The 22,715-nt window shown below is 38.5% G+C and overlaps 1 protein-coding gene across 1 annotated transcript in view; it reads right to left on the bottom strand.

Annotated features, from left to right (window-relative positions):
* Window positions 1-260: 260 nt before the first annotated feature.
* Window positions 261-22,715, bottom strand: part of dacha (dachshund a) — a 157,108-nt gene continuing 134,653 nt past the window's right edge. The window contains exons 8-12 of the mRNA XM_066645434.1: window positions 15,932-16,077; window positions 13,599-13,746; window positions 10,511-10,657; window positions 9,204-9,269; window positions 261-1,717 (exon numbers count right to left, since the gene is read on the bottom strand). Of these exons, the coding sequence (XP_066501531.1) occupies window positions 1,680-1,717; window positions 9,204-9,269; window positions 10,511-10,657; window positions 13,599-13,746; window positions 15,932-16,077 (545 nt within the window). The 3' untranslated portion in view covers window positions 261-1,679. The remainder of the gene's footprint in view (window positions 1,718-9,203; window positions 9,270-10,510; window positions 10,658-13,598; window positions 13,747-15,931; window positions 16,078-22,715) is intronic.

Genomic DNA, 22,715 nt, shown 5'->3' with positions numbered 1-22,715 from the left:
GAAAGAGGGAGCACTTTTAGCTACCATATTTAATAATAACTTTTGATGATTTTACAAAGTTCTATAACAAAATATTACAGATATTCACCTCCTTCTCTAGAAGAGAATGTAATGTACAATTAGGGAGCAGAACTGGACTGTAAATCCACTGCTTTATCTTTTTATATTCCATTTACACTGTTGGTATCTTTAGTGACATTAATGTACCTTTTTCGTGAAAGTGTGGGTGAAAAAATCCAAACAATTTTACACTGGTTTGAACTTTACATTTATTACTTAAAAAACAAACACAAACAAAACAAACCCAAAATCAGGATAATGTCCATAGGGATGTTTTATTCGTCATGTCATGTGCAAAATGGTGATTTGTGGTTGTCATTGTTTTAAAACAAGGTTTACCATCATTGCTAGCTGCCAAATTATGGTTATGATACCAATGAAATCCCCAGAAATAGATTAGAAGAGACAGCCTTTTCATTTTTAAACAGTAAGTGTCATTTGTCTTCAGTGTTGTATCTACAAGCATGCTTGCATCAGATGTGCATAAGGGTACTTTAGGTCGTACTTCTGTTTTCTTTTCTTCCATCACTAAAATGTATCCACTTTATAACAACATTAGAGTAGCAAACGCTAAAGCATTTTTACAAGTCTTTATAAACAAAGGTAAAAACAGAAGGTGTGGGGTTTACAGTAATACTGTATTTATATGAACAACTTAACACCTTTTTTTTTTTTTTTAAACTCGTCACAGAGCGATACAGAGACCATTGTTAGAGAGGGGCAAAGTATAGGTTTCAACATCACTTCTCTTCATTGATGTTGATTAAAATACAGTCAAAGCAACAAAATAAACAATAGATTAATAAACACTTGAGAAGGAAAAGATATTTCTACATTTCCTAAAAAAATACAAAAAAATAATAATAAAGACTGTGTCTGTTAAAGATGAAGCAACAAATACAGACACTATTCAATAGCTCGCTGCCTTGATGGGAGTCATTATATTGTCCATGTTCATTCAACTCATGCCTTCAGTCCTTTCAAGCTTCTTGTGGACATTTATCTTCCGGAGCCACTTCACGACTTTTGTGCTGTACAGAATCACTGCTGCACATGAGATCAACTAAAAGCAATAATAATAAAAATAATAATAACAATAATAATGGGTAGAACCTTTTAAAAGAGAAACATTAAACACAGGTAAGAGTGCAGCAGTGTGCTTCATGAAGAAATGGAAGATTGACCGGAAGGTGTATGTTCATCCAGAAAAGCAAAACATTTAATATTTTAGTCTCAAAAGGGAGGAGTAGGATGTAGAAGTTGAAAAACTTAGGGAAAGAGTTTTTTTTCTTCCTTTTCTTTCTTTTTTTTGTCACAGGGGTTGTTGTGGTGTGGCGGGTGGTTGCCGATAAGCGGTGCTCCAGATACATATCGGGAGGACCACAATCTCACTCGCTGCAACAGGTGCGCACGCACACACACACACACACACAAAAACACACACTCACTCAAGTCCTGTACATGAGTTTTGGGTAATCTGTGGTCACCAACCTTACTGTTTTGCCCTCAAAAAACACCACAAACCCTCTTCAATATACCCCAGGTTAAGAGTCCATTAGTGGGGTGAAGCGAACGTTTACAAGTGGGGAGGGAAGTCTCGAAGAAGTTGTACATCCATCTCAGTACATGATGGGAGGTTTGGAGTATGGTCTGTTCTCTAGACAACCAAGAAAACACAATACCTTATTAGTTCATGTTCATAAAGTTCAAAACCATATTACATCAACAGCAGTCAGAAAAACACTGAATAGGAAATATTGTTATAAAGGTTACAAATTAGGTTGTTTTCACACTTGTAATGTTGTAATGTCTCGAATAGACAGAGATCAAGGTTTTAATCACAGTTCACAGTAATCTACAGTTCATTAGTGTTTCTTTGAGAACGCTGAGGCTCACTGTACAAACAGAACCACAGTTCACCAGCACCTAATGTGTAAAGCTAGTCAGTCTGTGGGGTTATTTGATGTTGTCAAGAGCAGTTATAATAGCATATTAAGCATAAAAAAGCAATGCTGAAAGGGGACATATTATACCTCTTTTTAAAAGTTACAATAGGTCTATGGGCTACACAAAACGTTCCTGAAGTTTTTTTTCTCTATTCTTGCCATTCATTCCCATTCAGAAAGAGCCGTTTAAGGGCTCTGTCACTTTTATTCCAATAAGATGTTGCTGGCCACACCCCACCCAACCCATGCATTTGTATGATTTGGAAACAGCTGCAGTTCTTAAGGTAGAATAGTGGAAAAAGAAGCAAACGTAGGTGGTTATTTTCTAGCCTGCAGATTTTGACATCTTAAATGATGCAGTAGCTTTGCCCAGGCACCTGTAACTGCTTCACTGTTTATGGTGTTTAACAAAAATGTCAGATATGCCAGTGTTAGTGTGACTGTGTGAATATAGCTGCAGCATTTAAGGTGGAACTGAATTTTTGAAGAACTGTACTTAGAACTTGGAAATAGCCACGTCACTTTTTTAATGTGGTACGAAAGAGTATGCAACTTTGAGACAGTACTGGTGTGTTTGGGTAAGTTTAAACAAATACTAGACAGTACAAAAACATCAGCATATGTTCAGCATATGTTTTCAGCTTCAAAGTTTGGTTCATGACACTGACAATCAACTCAGACGAGTGGGACCTCAGCACAACAAGGAAGAACAGACCTCAGGATCTTGAAGGTAAAGTGTTTAGAGCTGTTTACATGACAATAGGTTAGTTTAAACAGTGCAGTAAATACCCTCATGATGCTCACAGTGTGTTCATACATTACTGAAGAGAAACTCAGTGATAATGCAGTATGTGGAGGTTGTTTCTCAGGAGAGATGTTGCATGTATCTGCTTGCCACAGACACTCAAAGCTTCTTATAGTTTTTGTGTCTTCAAATGTTAAATTCTCCTTGTATGTACCCCGTGAGCATCATGATATACACAGATGATCAGTGAATCAGTGAATACACAGACAATCAGTGAATTAGGAAAAACGACCTTGTATTTAAAATCATTGTTTCTTTTATCATCTCCACTGACCCTTCAGAAGCCCTTTGTAGTTCTACAATTACAGAGTTGTACATTGTAATTACAGAATTACAATTGTAGTCTACCTGTTTCTCTGCATAATTTCTTAACCCCATTTCATCATTCTCAGTGCTGCAATGACTGATGTGGTAGTAGTGGTGTGTTAGTATGTGTTGTGCTGATAGGTGTGGATCAGAGACAGCAGGGCTGCTTTAAAAAAAACTTTATATGTAAGAAGCTAGACCAATGCGGTAGGAGTGTCTAACAGAGTGAACAGTGAGAGGCCACAGAGTTTAAATACTCAGAGTACTGCTGTGTCTGATCCACTCGTACCAGCGAGACACTACTACAACGTCAGTGTCACTGCAGGGCTGAGAATGATCCACCACTTACATTATACCTATTATGTGGTGGTCCTGACCCTTGGGAAATTGGGATTAGAAACAGATGGACTACAATCTATAATTGTAGAAATACAAAGGGCTGTACCTCCATGGTAAGTGGAGCTGTTAAAATGGACAATGAATGTAGATACCAGGTAGGTGTATCTGAAGTAAAAGCAGCTCTGAACTAGTGATCTCTGATTCATGTACAAACTGTTTTTTAAACGGTCTCTTTTCAATATAACAACTGACTCAACAATGAAAACTTTTTGGAAGAATCATCCTCAGGTGCTGAACAGTGGACTGTTTCCATTTTACATTTGAAATCAGCCACCTTTGTAGTGTGGCATGAAGCACAAGATCAGAAAGACAGCTGGCTGGTCAGGAGCATGAGCACTGCACTGGCATGTTAATCACAATGTGCTGCTTCCCTCACACGGAAACAGTTCATTAGGAGTGGAGTGCTTTTACATGTTCAACACTGCCGTTTCAGCAAGTGACAACAGATGAACTAATATGTATTCAGAATGGAAACACTTGAGGTGCAGTGAGGGAAAGTGAGGGACAATGGAATGGAAAATAAATAAGGGTAAATATATTGTAATAACCAAGAATTTTGCTCAATTAAATTGATTTATAGAGGGTTTTTCTAACAGGTGTCACAGAGATGCTTTACAAATCCATATCCATAATCCATATATATTTACACACATTTTACATATATAAATATGTGATTTTTGTTGCTGTTAAATACTGAAATCTGTTTATAATAAATAATATTAATTTTCTCATTAAGTCATTTGTAAGCTATGAATGCCACAGAGAGACCTGTGAGCAAAAGCGAGCAGACAGAGTTGCTCAAATGGGGGCACCAATGATGTGTTTTATCGCGCTGTGAAATATGAGTTGTAATATCCTGAAGTGCAATTAATTGTGCCCTATGGCTGACAGCAGGCTAAATCTGCCATAGAAATGCAGCACCCAGGGGACAGGGAATCCAACAGATCATCCGCTTCAGACTCTGATCTGACACAGAGCAGGATGGAGATGCAGCTATACCCTTCTGTGGCGGATGGGCCAAGTATTTAGATCGAAATCTTCAGTACAAATGTGTTATATTGTATGAATAATGTACATTTGAATTTCATGTAATACTAAGAAGTGAATTAAAACCTCACAATACAGTTACTTATAGTTTCAATTAATCAAATTCTTTTTTTTTTTGTTTGGAAAACTAATTAATTCTGCACTTGATGCCTACAACACACTCCAAAAAAAGATGTGTAATTTAAAATATTCACCAAAAGTTAAAACATTTAATGCAATCACGTTTAAGTATTAGAGGAGAATCCCGGAACCCCCCCCTCCACCCCTTTATGAGCAAGGAACAGTCTAATACTACAATTTAAAGGAACACTGTGTAGTATTTTTACCTTTTCAGTAAACCTTTTTAGTTGGTTAGTACTGATGTATTCCCCTGAAGACCATATTTAACAATTTAAATCAATAATTTTTATTGGGCAGTATAGTTCTTTTAGAAATGAACAATAATTTATTTTCTAACAAAATCTTTTGAAAAAACTAAACTGGATTATATTAACTACCATGTACACAGCCTTCTCTTTACAGTATAAAAAACAATTCCTATATTCTATCCTACGAATATTAGTTTTGTACTCCAGTAATTTGTCTATTTTGCCGAAATATTACAAGGTATGATATTCCCTAATTCAGTTTTTTTCCTGTCATCTCCTTGATTCTTTCTCTCTGCTGTTTGCGGAACCATACACTTTATTGTGGACCATGTTGGTGGATTGCTTCAATGGCAAAAATGCCTTGGTATACCATTGTATTTTATATTTGTTTCTGTAACGACAAACAAAAATGACTAGGTAAAGCTGCTTTCACATTGAACACAGAATGTTTATAACTGCTGGTGTAAACTGTCTTCTGTGACATGGCAAACCTAAGCCACATTCTGCATGTGTTACAACAGCATAGCTTGTAATCAGACAGTGTCTGTGCTGCCTGCCGTGCAGACAAGTCTTTCATTCAATTCTTATATAATTCTTATATTCAGTTCTTATATTACAAAAAAATTAAAACAGATCAAAAAGAATTTGCTAATCACTGCTTGTTTTTATTGCTATTTCAAATACGTTTTAGGAATTAAGGTTTGTATTTAAAATGTTCTAATGCTCATACTTTCACCAATGAGTGTAAGACCAATTTTGTCACTGGTTTGGATCTTCAAGAGCTAAATGATTAACTCCTGGTTTTGATCAGAATGTCAGAAATATGCTTTTCACAATAAAATATCAATGCACTATGTTTTATGTACTGTGGCTAGATGTTCTAAATGCTACCGTAAGTAAAGTATACTGTGTTTTGATTTCATGCCCCACATGTGTGATGCTGTAAATAGACTTTCAGGATAAAAGGCGGTGCTCCTCCCTGGGGACATTCTCCACACCCACTGACCCCATATTTCATTTTACTTTATACCTGCTTCTCCCCTGCAGCCACATCTTTCTGCTTCTAATGCAAATGGTGAAGCTTGACTTTTTCATCTCCATATTTTTTCCTTTGCTGCCAATTAGCGGAGTGCAAACTTATGGATATGAGTTGGTACCCAAGGGCCTCATTTGGTGCATGTACATCCTGGGTGTCTGCAGCCAGAGTAGGTCATTTGTAGATTTCAGCACTGTTTGCAAATGCATAATTACTAAAGTTGGAGGTGCAAAATAGTCCTTGGACAAACAGGTGGGATGTCTTATGATGGCACCTGAAGACACCACAAGTGTCTCAAGATGCTCTCTCACTTCTCCTAGTCCTCCTCCTTAATTACTTTTCCTCCTCACCTCTCCTCTCCACCACCCATCTTGCTCCCTGCACTTCTTTTAATCGGCTTGTAAAGTGATGTCACCTTCTTTTGTGTTCAGCACTTTGCTGTTCGCGCTGCTTGTCTTGATTAATCAGAAAAGGCACGGGTCGGCGTAATGGGCCAACACCGGCCTGGAACCTGAGAAAGCGTAAAAAGCTTTTAGCTCACCGAACGGGCTCTCTGCAAGGACAATCAAACCTAATGAAATCAGTTGTCAGTGCTAAGCTTGCAAAACTGTGAAGTCCGACTTGGGAGTGAAGCGCGAGCTAATTAGATTTTTGCTGGGTGTAATGGATAAATGTGGCCAGGCGTGGGCAGGGGGCAGGAGAGTTGGGAGGGGGAGGGGTCAGACAGCGGACTTCATACACAAACTCTTAAGTGAGGTCTAGTGAGGTCTTAATCCACAGACTCTTCGGACTTGATGGTATTTTTGCACAGTGCATGGTTCAAAGAGACACACTGTGCACTTAAGAGATGAAATTGTATCTGTAAAGCCAAAAGATTCCTAGTGAGTTCCACCCTAGGCATCAATAACCACTGCCTGAAAAATGGCCATGGGACAGTTAACATTTTCTATTTCCTAGACAGTTGGTTTTGTTGCATTTAAAACAAACAAACAAAGAAAAATGCAACGTGATTCACTACTAGTGATACTTTTCCACTGCATGGTACCTACACTAGTCGACTCTACTCAACTCCGCTTACTGTTTTGTAACTGGTACCTGGTTTGTTTTCCACTAATAGAGATCCCCCTGTCGAAATGTAGCTGGAGACACTGCAAAACACTGTCACTAATGGGAACAGTGGGCTTTGGAAACCATAACAGCAGAAGCAGTTATGTTAAGTGTTGTTTACTCATCAATTATTTGTATGTTGTTTTTTTGGAACTGAACACAGCTCCAACCATCAGCTCAGACACGTCACTATGTTTTTCTTCTTTCCTTGTTCTACTGCTCAGCTCTCCCTGGGTTCTTTTATCAGCCACCAATCCAAGGAGAATTTGAACCTCTTCAAAAGACCACAGCGTAATTTTATTAGCTGACACTGTAAGTCAGATAAAAACAAATGAGATCTCTACTGTAGTTTGGAGATTTTACAACTGGCTACATTCTGATTGGAACCAGGAGCTAGCAGGAACTAAAAATGAACACAGTTCCAGGTATCAGGTACCAAATTTACCTAATGGGAAAGCAAAAAAGCCAAATAGAGTGGAGTAGAGCAGTGTAGGTACCATGCAGTAGAAATGTGCCATAATCCTTAGCACAGACAATGAAAAATATACAATAAAAAAAAATTACAATATAAATGAACAGTTGCAGCTAACACTCAGGACTCTCCTGTTAACACCAAAATGATGAACCTTTCTTCACAGGAGTGTCATGGTTGGGGAAAAAAGGTTACCAAATATGATGTGACACCTTGTCCTCCTGTCACTACTGTAACATGGTGCGGTCATTATTGTCAAGAGTGAGGAATGGAGCAAGCGTGACCAAACGATTACTAACCCATAGCAAGGCTTTTAACTTACTGGCCTCCGGTGTTACAGGGCATGATCAACCTCATGCTGTCACAAGTTCCTTCCCTCAGTCTAAAGGCCAAGGGTGTCATGGCTCAGCTGCTCTTGTTAATTCTCAATGCTATGCTAGCATTAGTAACAGATCTGTTCTCATTGTAAGCTGCTCTGCTCAGGAACCTGAAGGTGAAGAGCCTAAAGAATATATGTTTGCATTAAAGTTCTCAGCTACAGAATTTTTTTTTCTCAAATTAATATCTAGGATCAGTTTATGTCTGACTATTCTACAGAATTCCACAATGTGGCTTGATTGCATTTGATCTTCTAGTTTTATCTGATGGATGTTCTAAGGGTTGAAAACTTTTGTCTTTAACTTTTATTTAGTCTCTAGACTTTGTCTCAAATTTATGTGCAAACCTCAATTTGACCCACTTTTGACCTTCTCAACTGCAAACGAACCATGGCGCCACATGAAAAATAAGAATTTAGCGAAGCTTATTCCTGGAAGGTTTCAGAAGTCCACTGTAGTTGTTATCCTGTCAAAACCAGATGAAAAATGGACATCTCTCTATTTGCAGACTGTGAAACTGACTATGAGGTGGGGAAAAGGAAAACACCATCCCTGACCCCCTTCCGTTGTTCAGAGCAGGACTATGAGGCCTATTTTGACTGTCTTTTGTAAAGATATGACCTTCTTACAGCCTTCCACTTCAATAAGATCTATGGCCAGGGGTCTTTAATTTGCCTTCAGATATGGTGATAATAAGTTCCATTCATCAAAGACAGCTTGAGTCAGATTTGGGAGGTCTGCTTATGTGCAGTCGAGGCATGTATGAAAATGTAGACTGGGTGTGGGGCAGTTGTAAAACACAAACATGACTTGCAAAAAATAGGAGTGTAAAACACATGGAACAACATGAGTTTGTAATCTCTTCTGAAAGAGTCGACATCTTCAAAGAGCCCGAGAAGACAAAGTTTGGAGAAGGGGGAGGGCTTTTGCTTAGAGTTTGAAATTGTAGCACAGGAGATGGAGGGGGCTCAACCCTATCTGTGGCCTCTACCAGGCCAGTGAAGTTCAGGGGGCTTCAGACCATGTGTGCCGCATATGGCTTGCTGCATCTTCCCTTCCCTTAGACCTCTGTTCTTTTACCTCTAACACAGTGCTGCTCTGGTACAGGGATGTGGCAGGACCTCTGACAGGAGTGATGACTGGATGACATCAGCTTTTTAAACTATAGGCCAGTTTACCTCAGTGTCATGGATAAGATCTGGGATACAGGTAGGGGTCTAATAAGACCCTCAAGCATGTGCTCACTTCAAAATTACTCACAGACATGTATGCAGTCTTACCTTGTACAATTGAGTTCTCTTGCTGATTGCCATTATGCTCAGCCTCCACTTCTGGTATCACTTTTTCTAAAATCAACCAACCAAAAAACACAGTTAGAAGTTTCTAATCATTAAGCAAACAGTCCAAATATCATCCAGCAAATCACAATGCAGTGTTTCAAATCTTTCCCAGCATAAGTTAATCATTAAACTCACATTTTGGTGCACTCTTATCATAGACACAGACCACTATATAAGGTTCAAGTAAGAAAAAAGATTCTGTTACACTTTGAGACAGTGTCTATAAAATCTAGATGCAATTAAATATATACTTTAAAATGTATCTAAAACCTGCAATCTAATCACTGAAAACTGAAAACTGAAAACTAACAGTATGTTTTGATATTCACTTGTCGTTCACCAGACTGCAGTTAACAATCTGATGTAATTTATCTATAGTTCTATGCAAAATCTTTATTTAATCATAGAAAACAATCCTCCATGTACTGATAGTCCTGTTCAATTTCTAACACACAAATATGCTATAAGAGAATGTATACTGTACTATCAGTGCTATTGATTACTACTAGACCAAGACATCAGGCCCGAAATTGACTTCCAGCAGTACAATGTAAAAAGGAATATTTATTTGCACAACAAAGGCAGTGTGTCCCTCCCAGATAGAAAATCACAGATATGACGAAACAGCAGATGCTCTCTGTAACAAACAGTGCCTTTTTTCTCCCAACTCTCTCCCCACCTCCTCCCACTCAGATGAAAGACAAAAACAAAAGGCATATTTCTCTTAATGAATTTGTGTTTAATCAGCCTTGGCCAGTAATTGCCCCTGCACTCTGAAAAACGCTTGCAGATGTTCACATGCACTCATGAGGCCTATGTCTTTCCTTTTTAGCATTCTGCTTCTGCTAAGATATTCACAATTAAACATGTGAAATCAAAACAAAAGGCCGATTACCTAAACAGTTTAGCCCTCACTAAGCATGTGCATTTAGAACATTTATGATAAGCATCTGCCTCCATTTCCTCCACTAGCATTACGATGCTAATGCATTGCTAATAGCTGTGGCTAATACGGAAATACCAATATCAACATTGATAAGGAAATATGAGAAAGAGGAGATGGAAAGGAATGGAAATAAAGTTGGAAAAAATGTCCTGAGAGAGTGAAACAATGGGTTAGAGTGGAAAAGACATTTAGGTAGGGAAGGGTACTGTAAAGATCACACGCTACTTTAAAGAAACAAGCAAAAGACTGGGAATTGAAAGCAAAGAGTATATTTAAATAGAGAGAGAGAGAAACAACGCACCATTGAGACTCATGCGGAGGCTCTCAGGGGAGGTGGCCTGTTTCAGGGCCTGCTCAACCTGCTCTCTTCTCTTTGACTCAAACTCCAGAGCCTCCTGCAGTTTCCTCTTTGCTTTCTTCTCCTTCTTCAGACGCTTTTGGATGGTGGCTAAGGAAAGTAGAAAGGGGGGAGGGATAGGAAGTGTGAACTAGCATTAATGCACAGATGTGTCTCACTGTGATATTTGCTGCTTTATGCCACTGACGCAGATGCCCACGCAGATTACATATTCACACCTGGAAACTGAAGAGTGCTCATTAACACCAAAACAACACCCTGCATCCAAACTACGGATCCAAAAAAACATGTGAAACATGTGGAATAAAGTTGTCTTCACCTTCAATTCAATATATTGTGAATCATTATATTTCAGCAAATTAATTAAGTGATTTTAATAACAGTGTTTTTAAAAACTGCAATAAGACAGGATTATGAATTAGAAAATAAACAAAAACAATGTGGATTAAGTAATATATGGATAACGTGGATCACAGTGGATCAATGCATGCATTAGGCTCCCGCTAGAGGAAGGTCGTAACTACCTAGCAGGCATGCAATGTTGAATACGACATCTTTTTAGTCTGGGTTCTGGCTGTGACATTACACAAATACAACACAACCAGTTTTCAGAATTAATATACGCCAAATATTGGTTGAGAATATGATGAATTTATACTGAAATGCGACCTGTATTTATAGCCATTTTAATCCATATGTTGAACATTGTATAACTAAAATGGTGATAAAATGTGTGTATTTTTTGCCATTCATATTTTAAAATTTCTCAAACCCTTTATTTGAAACCAAGGCAGCAGATCTATAAACATTCATGCCAAAAAATACTTGGTAAAATTTGTTGAAGATGAGACAATCTGCACAGCGCCAAATGAGCCACAGTTATCAAATTTGAATTTAAATTTCTTTGAGATTGAAAGCAAAACAGTTGTGTCTTCAGATCTGAGGAAAACTGTTTATTTTACTCCAGAAACCCTGCTGCCTTTTTTGGTGCTTTTCTGGACATCTTAAAATTGTTCATAGTAATTGCTTATACTATCATAGCATATAAAGGATATTTTAATGTTAATGTAACATTTACAAATACAAAACCAACAAAGTATTTAGAACTGTTATCTGATTATATATTATAGATTATTTTTGTTTAGAAATAGATTTTGTGAACACGATTATTTCTGATGTGAAACAGAAAGGTTCTTATGTGTAATTACACAAGAAAATATGGTATTATTCCTAGCACTACACCATTCTATTAAAGAAAATACCTACAATTTTGTGGAACTGCTGGTCTCTATGTTTTGTTTATGTTCAGAAGCTCAATGTCATAGTCAAGTTGGAACAGTGTGTTTAAGGTAAAAAAAAAACAAGTATTTTTTTGTACGTGGCTGAAGTTTAACTTGTCTGTAACTCTTTGTTCACTATTTGAATTACTACAGAAAGTAAGATTGTTTAGTTTTTAGCACTTTAGGTCTGTGTTTACTTTCATGCAGTTAGCAGTCTCCGGAATTTTGAGTGGATCTGAAACAGGCAAACATAAGTCAATATTACCCACATATTGAGCAGGAATAAAGCAATATCCTTACCATACATACATAAATTTTCTTTTCCGCTTCTCCATTTCAGGGTCGCGGTCAATATCCTTACCTATTTTCATAATTATTTTCTGCCTTGAGAGAGGCTTTGTAAACACATTAGACCAGGACATCCCCAGACTTGACATCCCAAGAATGTTTGGAAACATACGTATAAAAATTTGTCAAATTCAACAATACTTCAGCTCCATATTTCATTTGGCTATCACTGTGCCCACTGTGTAGTTACATTTACTCCGTTCTAAATATGTTAGAAAATACTTAAATAATTAACACTAGAGACTTCAGTTTCACTCCTCATGCTGAAAGATGTTGTGTATATTAAGAATTACTACAGCAGGGCTACAGGAAACTTAATATTCAGGGACTTTTTGAACATTTATAAGTCTTACTGAAGGCACTTTCATTGAATGCTTCTACTTACACTTAAGTCAGTCTAGTTCTCCTTGTGTTCTTATAGGACATCTTATTGTTGCTATCAGACATGAGGCACATCAGTCATATTCCTGGTGGTGTTTTGAAGTAAATTGCTCAATTATGTCTATCTGGTTTTCCTGCTATCATGCAGGCTGATGCAAGAACAGGTGCATACACTGACAGCAACACGTCACATTTGTGTGATTTTCTTGCGAATACGTGTAAACAAATGTGTTTCTGTGTGTGTATATATATTCACTCACAACAATTAACAGCTATTTGAAATACACTTAGTCTAGGGGCCCCCTGCAAACTCTCACACCCTTATAGCTCTATCTTCTATCTACTTTGCATCCTTCTCTTCTTCCTCACACCTTTAATTACTTGCATTTGATTTGACAAATTCTTCATTTCCTGCACCATTAGAGCTACATTTGAATAACACGCATGGCAGTAACAACCATGGCTAATAAATTACCTAAGTGTTTGTACATATTTTCAGAGTTGTTATGCAGCCAATTAATTGGCTTAATTTCTTGGTGCGGGTGGCAGCAGTCAACTTCTAAATCCAACTGCCTAAAATGTATGAAGATGTCCTTTTGGCAGCACACCATACCATCATAATTTAGCCATTTAATTCAGTGGACAGCATTAAGCTGTCTTACATTAATGTACATATTAATGTGTCATTCTGAATAACTTATTTCGGCACACATTGAATCGAATGATATAGTGTTTTAAATTAGCACTGAGAGGCATTTTTTTTTCTATGTTTTCATGATAAACTAAACAGCAAGTACAACATTGTAGCTTTATATGTATATATACCAAAGAGGCTGAATAATAGAAATCAAGAACCCATTACTTCGTGGTCCCCTGCAGATTTTATTTATATGTTTCACAAATCTATTTCATATTAAATAGGTTAAAGACATTTTTAAAAGCAAATGCAATGTTATTTCATTCCCAAAGTAGACCCATGACACAAAAAACAACACACACTAACTCCATTGCTTTCCTGTTACCTCGGCTGTGTAGCTCGGATGTAAGCTGTCTCTCCAGACTCTCCCTCATCTCTCTCTCTCTGTACAGCTCCATCTTCAGTTCTTTTCTTTCTTGTTGGACCTGTTTCTCTTGAACTCGAGCATTATCCACCGCCACTTTCAACAGGCCCTGTGCCACCAACACAAGACAATACACAACACTTTATTATAACGTACAAAAATGCATTACCTCATTGGTATCCATCACGTTAAAACTATATTCAGACATTTACACTTTACTTTGTGTGGCAATGTCAAAACTGTCTGACTTCACACAATCAAGATAATTTAACATTGCATAGTTTATACAGACATTAGTTTGCATTATGATTTTGAACATGTGACAAAGATGTGAAGAGGATTCTTTAGCATGTTTGGTCAAAACCAAATCAATCACTTGGGAGTGTTGAAGCTCACAGTGTCTTTCACTGTAGTGAACGTCTGGGAGGATGGAGCACTGGGCCACATTGTCTGGACTTAAAACCAAGCCTGTGGCAATGGGCAATGCAATGCTTGTGATTGGCGAACACCATTTAATTAATGTGCCTCCACAGCCCCTTACACATTCTGGAGAATTGTATAGAAATTCGCTCTGACTTTACTAGGGAGTTAGTGGGATAAAGTCTGTGTAGAGTCCAGGACGAGCGTTGCAGGTGTTTCGGTTCACACATACAGCTGCTCCATGTAAACTCCTGGACATTTCTAAGCTGTGTGTGAAAGGGGCTTATGAGAGTAGAACCACAGTAACAGAATCCTGGACGGTGTCAAAGCAGCAAGGAGTCTTTTGACAGCGAGTTTAAGGTGACTTGGTTTACTCAGCACCAGGGCTCATGAATGTCAAATCAAATCAAATTTATTTGTATAGTGCTTTTTACAACTTATGTTCTCACAAAGCAGCTTCACAGAATTCCAGTAATGATAAAGTTTTAACATGAAATGTAAAAATGTAAAGAATGTAAAATCCCCCAGGTGAGCGAGCCAGGGGCAACAGTGGCAAGGAAAAACTCCCTCCAAGATGAGGAAGAAACCTTGGGAGGAACCAAGGCTCACAAGAGGGGACCTATCCTCCTCTGGTCAATCTACTGGTAATATTAGTTAGGAGTCTATGAACTCTTAGGGTGGGCAGCTCCAAGGCAATTGGTGGTGGCTGGAGCATGTGATACGAATCAGTATGAAACAGTCCAGTGGTATGCAAATGCTGTGTATGTATGGTCACATAGAAATCTGTATAGGGCTCTGGTGCACCAAGTACGAAAAAAGTGAAGCTGACAAGTGTTGACCACAGCTGTACAGGACGTCAAAAAAAAACCCAAACAAACCAATAAAAGTAATATCTAAAAAAAAATAATAATAATAAACAGGCTCAAGGGAGCTGCACACTATTGGTTCCTAGGGAGAAGAGAAAAGAGGGCATTAAGCGTGCCCTCAGTTGCTTATATATTATTCTTGGTCATGTGCTGTGTCACACTTTTTGGTATACACCTTTGATTAACTTTGGCATTGCATATTTCTTTAGCACACATAGAAATACATAGAAACACTATGTATTTGAGGTTGTAACACAACCTCATTGTCACATCCAAATGCTCCAATGGATCAGGTTTTTGAAATAAATAAAGTAAATAATTAAAAGAATCATAGTTAGAGACTAATCAAGACCATGAAGGCAATCTCAGTACTGTTACTGTCAGCTCAAACTCTTGTATTCTTGGTGTTTATAGTTATTTGACATATTTCCATCTTTTATACCACTATTTCACAATGAATTGACCAATAGAAGTGATCCAAAGGTGCTATATACAAAGCTGATTTCCTAAACAGTTGGGAAGTTTTAAAATGTGAAGAAAATCAAAATTTAATGATGTGCATGTTACACAGTAATACATGTTAAATAATGCAATATCAAATGTTGAAACTGAGGAAGTTTATCAAGAAAGATTATTATTATTATTATTATTATTATTATTCATTGTATCATTACACCACTTTTTTTTTGGAATGTCCTTCTGGCTTCAAATATAAAAAATGGGCTAATATTTTAATATTTTTTTAATAATATGGTTTAAATGATTTCCACATCATTGCATTCTGTTTTTATTTATATTAACACGTTTTATTAACATCCCACCTCTGGAAATTGGGTATGTATTTACAATGACTAACATTAAAAGGTATATTTTTTACTATTCAACTAACATAAAGTTGCTTTCATACAAGTTATTTGATAGAGAAAACACTCATGCACACAAAAGACCTGATAAACACTATACTTTAATACAGATTATTGGGCTGAAGGCCTTGGAACATGGCTGTACCTGGATGTTGGTGAGTAACGTTTCCACAGAAGACAGGCCGTCTGCAAAAAGGAATGGAGCAGGGAAGCCTGGAGGAAGAGTCTGAGTGCCCAAAGGAAGCTTCTCAAAACCCGGTTTCAGGATGGGCAAAGCCAGCTGAGCTTCATCTGAGAAAGCAGGCACATGCGCGCACACACACACACACACACACACACACACACATACACAGCAGAGAGATAGATAGAAAGTGAACAGCATGACTAAAATGGCAAACAGTCTTGCATTATTTACTTTTCTGTATTAAATATTATGTAGACATTTATTTGTTAAATTAATATTTCTTGAACTGTCACACAGCTCCAGGGACCTGGAGATTTTGGGTTCAAGCCCTGCTCTGGGAGAGAGGAGTCAGTGAGGACTTTGGTGTGTTCTCCCTGTGTCTGTGTGGGTTTCCTCCGGGTGCTTTGGTTTCCTCCCATGGCCCAAATACACACATTGGTAGGTGGATTGACTACTCAAAAGTATCCATAAGTGTGTGGGTGTGGATGTGTGTGTGTGGGTGTGTGTGTATGTGTCACCCATTACTCAAAACAACCTAGCTTACATAAAAGATGGTCCACTTGTACAAAGAAGGTGAAAGTCAAAGGGAAATAAGTGAAAGATTGAGTTTTCAAAACTGAACAAGATTATACACTGCTCTGCCGCAACGAAAAAACCCATCAACAAGTGGTGGAAATAACATTGATTACGCCATTAGAGTGACACTTGTCAAGAGGTGGGATATATTTGGCAGCATGTGAAAAGCCGATCTTTAAGTTGATGCAAGTTGGCAAGTTGGAAGCAGGAAAAATGGGCAAGTGTATGGATCTAAGCAACACTGACCAACTTTGGGTCAAATTGTGAGAGCCAAATAACTAAGTCATTGCATCTCTAAAATGGCATGGCTTGTAGGGTGTTCTCAGTTTTTTAAATACCAAAAGTGGTCCAAGAAGGACAGCTGATGAACCTAAAACAGGCTAGTGCATCTGGTCCAATCCCACATGAGATCTACTGTAGCACATATGGCTAAGGTTAAAGCTGGCTATGAGTAAAAGGTGTCAGTATGGGGTGGTTCCTCCGGGTGCTCTGGTTTCCTCCCACAGTCCAAAAACACACGTTGGTAGGTGGATTGGTGACTCAAAAAGTGTCCATAGGTGTGAGTGAATGTGTGAGTGTGTGTTGCCCTGTGAAGGACTGGCGCCCCCTCCAGGGTGTTTTCCCGCCTTGCGCCCAATGATTCCAGGTAGGCTCGGGACCCACCGCGACCCTGAACTGGATAAGCAGTTACAGATAATGAATGAATGAATGAGTATGGGGTGGGTTTGCTGGGTATGGGGCTGCATAGGGCCCCTATAGTTGCGAGCTGACCCCTGATAACTGTCAGTAGCGGGACCACAAGCTTTGCTGACCTTGGGAAGAGATGATACCAGGATGAACAATGGAAGGAGACAAGCCGACACTGTGATGCTCTTGCCAATGTTGTGCTGGGAAACATTGTGTCCAGGCTGTGTGTCCTGACACAAACCACCGACCTCAGCACTGATGCAGACTAAACACACTACTTCATGGCAACAATATTCCCATTGTGGTCTGTAACAGAGTAATGTGCTCTGTTATACTGCAAAACATGTTCAGGAATGGTTGCAGCAATATGACAAAGTGTTCAGGGTGCTGGTCTACAATTCCCCAGATCTAAATCCGATTGGGCATTTGTGGTATGTGCTGAAACAACAAGTCAATAAAGGCCCCACAGGATTGAAAAATCTGATGCTAACATCTTGGTTTCAGATACCACAGGACACCTCAAGAGGACTTTGGAGTTCATGGCAGGGACCAATACAAATTTAGGCAAGTGGTTTTATGTTATTGCTGATCTGTGCATCTATAAGTACTACTAGTTTAACCCTAACCCTAAAACTGTACTGATTTACACCAGCTGGAAGTCCCCACAAGGAAGATATGGGAGTATGTAAATAGGTTTTGTCCTAAAAAAGTGATATATTTGGTCCCACCACCACCACACACACACACAGCACTGCACTGCATGAAAATCCACCCCAAAAAGGAAAGATAAACTCAGTGCAGACTATTTCTGAAGGCGCTGAGAGCCAGTGTGTCCAGCCTCAGGACAGCGGTTAATCTTTCACGTTCTTGCTCACACATACGCTTTGCCTATATTATGTTCCCCACTCTCTCCTCCCTTCCCCTCCACACACACAGTTAAACCCCAAGCTACAGTATCACCCCCCCTCCCACCCACCCCATCCAGGAAGACTCAGGAATGGATAGAAGGCAAGAAAAAAATGACAATGAAAATAAGAAAGAGATGGAGGTGCCATGATTCACCCAGGCTAATCTGGCTGGGGCCTGTGTGCGGCGCTGTGCTGACATGGGCCATCTGGGCCTCCCCGGATAAGACAAATAGGACAGGCGGCCCGGGGCTTGGGGGGTGGGGGATGGCGGGGCTTTGGGGGGTGTTGTGATGACAGTGTATCACGGGTCACATCGATTTCCCCGCCACATAACCCCGCTCTCTGCCTGGCCCATTGTTCATACCCCCACCTGTCCCCATAGCCATAAATTTTCCCCTACTCTCGCCACTGCAAAGGGCATTAAAGTAGAAAGGGAGAAGAAGAAGAAGAGAGTGTGAGGGAGAGGGAGAAGAATTCTTCTCCCTCCTCCTCTTCGAATGGCCTGACAGTGTGTGATTAAGTTTTCGGTGCTGCTTGGAAGTGGTGAGCAGATCAAGGTCATGTGGAAAGAGAGTGTAAAGATGAAAGACAGAGTGTGAGTGTGTGTGTGTGTGTGTGAGAGCGAGAGAGAGAGACAGAGACAGAGACTGGGAGAAGTGTGAGAAATGGATGAAAGTATAGAGGGAAGCTAAGGGGACAGAAGTGTGAGGTGAACTGTTAGATGTAATGACCGCAAAAGTGTTTAAGCGCGTGAGGCTGACCGCTGTGTGTTTCTGTCATCAGCTCTTATGCACCTCTTACCTGTCATAAATTGCAGGAGTATAGCAAATGCCAGTGTTAATGACTGGGTGAAATATCACCATAACCTTCCTGTCTATGCTCCAAGTTGTAGTTCTGTTCTATAAAACCACCAGCTTCCCTCATGTCATCCCTTGCAATGTGAGAAACTACAAATCCCAAGTCCAGTTAGCTAGCAGAAAGGAGGTTAATGGTAGTGTACTCTTAAAAGCCTTGGCCTCCTGCTGGCCCTTGCACACCTAATTGCGAGTCCCATTTAAACGACAGATTTATCTTGCTGCAGCTGCTGATAGCGCACACTCCAATTCATTTTATTCCATCCGGCCAAGAGCGGGAAGAGCCCTCGGCCCGTGACATTTACAAAGTGCCCCCGTTCTGTCTGCCCTCACTATAATGTGCACGAGTAATGATACAATGAGCGTGTGTGTGTGTACTCAGTTTTACTATCCGAGTTCCACATTACAGAAAAAAAACGTCTAAAATTATGGAGACATTTTCCTGTTGTTGACTTAAAATTGCAGAACGATGGGAATACGAGTATAAGTGTGTATGTTGCTTAGTTAAAGTTAAAGTAAATCCAGACACTGTGGCATTTGTTTTAAGGCCGTGTGTTAATATGTGTGTAATACTGCAACTGGTCTTCCACATAAAACCTCTTAGGTATGTCAGCTTAAAAGCCTCTATTGAAAATGTAAGCTGACCTTTGCCCCTTCAGAATGCAGAGTGAGAAATATCATCTTTTAAAGTACCTTTTCCAAAGACCAAAACTACAAAACTACAAAAACACATATACACAAAAGCATGCACACACAAAACACCCTGAGCCAAGTGTACAAAGCCTGCAAACAGATAAATAAATAAACTAACAAAATGAGGGGAAGTGCTTTTTTCTATTAGCCGACCGTATGCACTGCATCTATTATTCATCGATTGAACCCTTTTATTTGCCCTCCCCCCTAAAAATAAAGACAATATGGTGTTTCTGGAAAAAGCTTTTCCTTCTGGTCTCAACAAAAGGAATGCACTGCTGCCACTATTGTGAATAATGCTAACCTCTCAGCAGAAAACTTAAAAAGAATAAAAATAAGTTCAAATGGACCACCCTGACAATAGAGAGAAATGGTACAATATGGACAACTTAGAGAAACGGAGAACAGCAAACCAACAACACAGTTGAAAATGTAACTGCTACAATGTAACTGCACCCCTAAAAAATTCACATCACAACAAATGAACTGAAGGGATTTTTACCATGCTTAAGGTCTGACCATACCACCTTAATACATGGGACTTTGGCCAGGCCACACCAAAAACCTTCTTGTTACTACCTAGCGCTTCAGAGCTTGACTAGCTTTTGTGCTACGGATCGTTGTCTGGCTGCACCTGTGCCTGAGATTCAGATCACACACTGATGAGTGAAAAATCTCCTTCTGGTACATAATGGTGATTGCTTCAGTTAAGAATAAGTTGTGTCTTTTCTCAAGGTTTTTTGGATTTACCTAGAACTGGCCCAGTTTGAAAGGTATACTTACATTATTCTAGCTCCTGGCCCCAAGTGAGCAAACAAGGCGACATTCTGGGAATTCTCCCAGAGAACATAAAGAAGCAACCTTGAGAGGAACCAAGATGATTTCTCTCAAGGAATAGTCTTTGTTCCTATTAAGATTCACCTCTGCTTCAAGTAGGGCTACTTAATACAATTGCAATGTGCGCATTCATAATAGTCACATTGCAGGACTTCCAATGTCTTATTATTCCCATCAACTTCTGCGGAAAGTGCAGGCTTTAGACACCATTACGGTTTATGGTTAATGTCAATAGACAGGGCAGAAACATAGTTGTCATTTTAAAATTAGAAAGATTCAGTGGGACAACATTGTGGATGGGGCTGGCGTTGCATTTATCTGTTGACAAATAGAGGAAAGATGGAATCTGCAGACTCTGTTCTACATCCTGAACAGAGCAGACTTAACTTGCTCTTTGATTAACATAAATGTATATAGCTTCATTTACAACTTATATTTGCTGCTTGACACAAATGGAAAATTTACACTGTTCTCATTTTCCATGACATGTCATTTATTTTACTCAAATCTTGTATATATGAAGTTTGTTGCGAGTTGTTGTGAGTTACTTTTTTAATATCACAATATATATATATATATATATATATATATATATATATATATATATTGCAGGAAAATATTTGGCGATATATTTGTGAATATTGTGCAGCCCCAGCTTCAAGTTTCCTCAGTGTAGTTAATGTGGCTAACATAATGATTCTCTGGAATCCCAGCTTTTAGAAATGTTTTTGTAATTGCCTTGAAAATATTCAATACGTTTCTTTTTCATCTCTTCTATTATTTATTGATCACAAAATAGTTCACTGCCTGTTGAAACCTTAAAGGTTTTATTTAAACAATTAATTAGTAGAAGTCCAGTTTATGTTGGATACATTTCTTCCTTCAATAACCAAAATGCTCATCAAAAAAAAAAAAAAAAAAAAAAAAAAAAAAAAAATATATATATATATATATATATATATATATATATAATATATATATATTTATAATCAGACTGTATTTGTCTGATATTAAATTTATTGCAATAAATTGAGTGTGACACCCAAAAAAAAAAAAAAAACAAAAAAACAAAGAGGAATGGGCAAGTACTTGTTCACGGCACTATACTTTATATAAGAATGAGTAACTTGTTTATAGGAACACTCCTGTTATTACACAGAATGTTACAAGGAGTTACCCAGATTGAAATATAATAGCAGAGATAAAACTCCAAAATAACATTTTTAATTATAGTTACATTTAAGGTGCTTGTATGTGAGCACCAATATTCTTAATATCTTAACACATTTACACATTATTACTTAATAGGAATTTTGATTTCTTAGTCTTACAAGGTTTTTTTGAGCAAACAAAGTTATGAATTATATCTTTGCTCCCAGTCAGGTATGAAACAGTGTAGAATCTTTAATTGTTTCTCTGTTTTCACCCTTCCTCCCTTTGTCTCTCTGAAGACTCTTCCTATAAGGGAGCTCATGATATGATGTCAGCCTTTTCTGAGAAGGTGGATCTTACATTGGTTCCATATGGATGAACAGATGCTGGAGACTGAGCAGGAGGATGCGAGAGGTAGAGACCCCATGAACCACGATGTGTATTTTCCTTGCCCTCACGTATTCTATTTGCTGGTTTTTATTTTGTACATGTGTTTAAGAGGACATCTCCTGAATATTCAAAGCACTCCAATTAGGGAATAATTTAGCTCAGGCCTTCAGCGTGCTGTTTTTGTCAGGTACATGAACACACACGCACACACACAAGCACAGACACACATACATGGGTTTGTTTACATGACAATTTACATATCAACATCAAGGCACTCCAGTAATCATCATAATTGCCAAAGTAAATGTTAAAAGATGAGCAACAGCTAATTATTTGAGCTCTAGATGCAAGCCCCATAAATTGGCATGCTAAGGTTATGAATGCTACAAGCAGTTACATTAATATACTGTTAAATCACCACAAATATAGACAAAATATCACTAATTATTAAACTAATTATTTTAAAATAATTAAGTAAAACAAACAAACAAAAATCAAAACTCCATGATATATATATTCGAGAGCGTGCACAGGCTATAAATATTGGTAAATGGGGTAAAGCACAAGATTGGAAAGGGATTGATGAGGGAACGCTGGGGACAGGCACATGTAAGACCGGTGGAGATAGGTGTAAGGGGATTTGTAGCC

This window comes from Hoplias malabaricus, chromosome 15 (assembly GCF_029633855.1).
Source record: "Hoplias malabaricus isolate fHopMal1 chromosome 15, fHopMal1.hap1, whole genome shotgun sequence".
NCBI classification, from domain to species: Eukaryota; Metazoa; Chordata; class Actinopteri; order Characiformes; family Erythrinidae; genus Hoplias; species Hoplias malabaricus.
The sequence above is the reverse complement of the archived record's forward strand: the minus strand, read 5'-3'. Positions and strand labels throughout refer to the sequence as shown.